Source organism: Trachymyrmex cornetzi, unplaced genomic scaffold, assembly GCF_001594075.2.
Source record: "Trachymyrmex cornetzi isolate Tcor2-1 unplaced genomic scaffold, Tcor1.1 scaffold1160, whole genome shotgun sequence".
Taxonomy (NCBI): Eukaryota; Metazoa; Arthropoda; class Insecta; order Hymenoptera; family Formicidae; genus Trachymyrmex; species Trachymyrmex cornetzi.
Window position 1 is genome coordinate 263,350 of NW_017295720.1, and position 1,590 is coordinate 264,939.

At 37.0% G+C, this 1,590-nt stretch overlaps 1 protein-coding gene across 1 annotated transcript in view; it reads left to right on the top strand.

Moving 5' to 3' along the window:
* Positions 1 to 5: 5 nt before the first annotated feature.
* Positions 6 to 1,590, top strand: part of LOC108764914 (probable multidrug resistance-associated protein lethal(2)03659) — a 2,491-nt gene continuing 906 nt past the window's right edge. Inside the window, exons 1-3 of the mRNA XM_018513325.1 lie at positions 6 to 67; positions 597 to 667; positions 715 to 1,288. Coding sequence (XP_018368827.1) covers positions 6 to 67; positions 597 to 667; positions 715 to 1,288 — 707 coding nt within the window. The remainder of the gene's footprint in view (positions 68 to 596; positions 668 to 714; positions 1,289 to 1,590) is intronic.

The following is a 1,590-nucleotide window of genomic DNA, read 5'->3' on the forward strand; positions in this document are numbered from 1 at the left end:
GGTGCATGCGCCAGAGCACCGAGGTGGAGAACCAGATGGCCTCGGTGGAGCGTATCCTTGAATACAAGTACTCGCTTATCCTTTATATATCTTCATATTATGTTTGTATTAATTATGTATCAATTATCTTGATTAATTGTCTTACTTTATTGAAATATGAGTTACCACTTATTTTATATTATTTCAATTACAATTTTCAATGTATAGAAATTTTTTTTAAGTAAACACAGGATTTAATTATCTACCGATTTAGTGATCTACTTACATCATGAATCTCATACTCAAATATTATTCCATTACTGACCGCATATTATAAATTCTTAAATTCCTAAATTTCTTAAATTTCTTTAAATCTTGAAATTTTAGATCTTGTAGCGTCCAATTTCTAAATTTTCTCTAATTCTAGATTTAAATTTTTTCAATATTTTTATTATCAAAGTTTCATAATATTTTATTATCAATATTTTTTCGTCTATCTAGATGAACAAATTTGTAAGTTTTATGAAAAATTGCAGATATTTCTAAAACAGTCTAATTTCTGTGTAGATTATTAAAATAACGTTTAATTTGTATTTTCTGCTTCGATCTTTTTTCAGCGGTGTGGACAGCAAGCCTCCTCTCGAAAGTGTTCCCGATAAAAAGCCCAAGTTCGATTGGCCACAAGAAGGTAAGATCAAGTTCAAGAACGTGTTCCTGCGCTATGCGCCTTTAGAGCCGGCAGTGCTCAAGAACCTCAAATCTTTCCGCGAGAGAAAATCGGCATCGTTGACAGAACCGGTGCCGGCAAGTCATCCCTGATTCAGGCGCTCTTCCGTCTGACCGATGTGGATGGTCTGATCGAGATCGATGAAGTCGACACAAGCCAGATAGATCTACACGATCTGCGTTCCAAGATCAGCATTATTCCGCAGGAACCGTTTCTGTTTTCTGGCAGCCTAAGGCGGAACCTCGATCCATTCGACTTATATGCGGATGAACCGCTGTGGCGAGCGCTAGAGGAGGTCGAGCTGAAGGAGATAGGCCTGGAGGCCCATATCAATGAAAGCGGCTCCAATCTTAGCGTCGGCCAGAGGCAGTTGGTCTGCTTGGCGCGAGCCATTGTGAAGAATAATCCGATACTCGTGCTGGACGAGGCGACCGCGAATGTGGACCCGCGAACGGACGAGCTCATTCAGACCACGATCAGGAGGAAGTTCGAGAAGTGTACGATGCTGACAATCGTTCATCGACTTAACATTGTCATGGACAGCGATCGCATTCTAGTAATGGACGCTTGTAACGCGGTGCGGTAAGTCAATTCTTTTGTAATCTTATTTTTTCGTGTATTTTTTCGATAACGTATACTATTGTAAACTATTGAATCTAAGTAGGTCGAATTTAAGTAGATTACGAAATTTTTCTTTTATTTATAATTATGGGAAATCAGTGCGAATGATCGTGATTTATCGATCATTTTTGTTACATATTTTTAAATTTCTTTTTCTAAATTATTATATTTATTTTTAATTTTTAAAGGCATATAAATTCGTATGTCTATTTTATGAGTTCTTCAAATTTTTGCTTAATTATTTTCGCGCTCTTTCTTGGAGT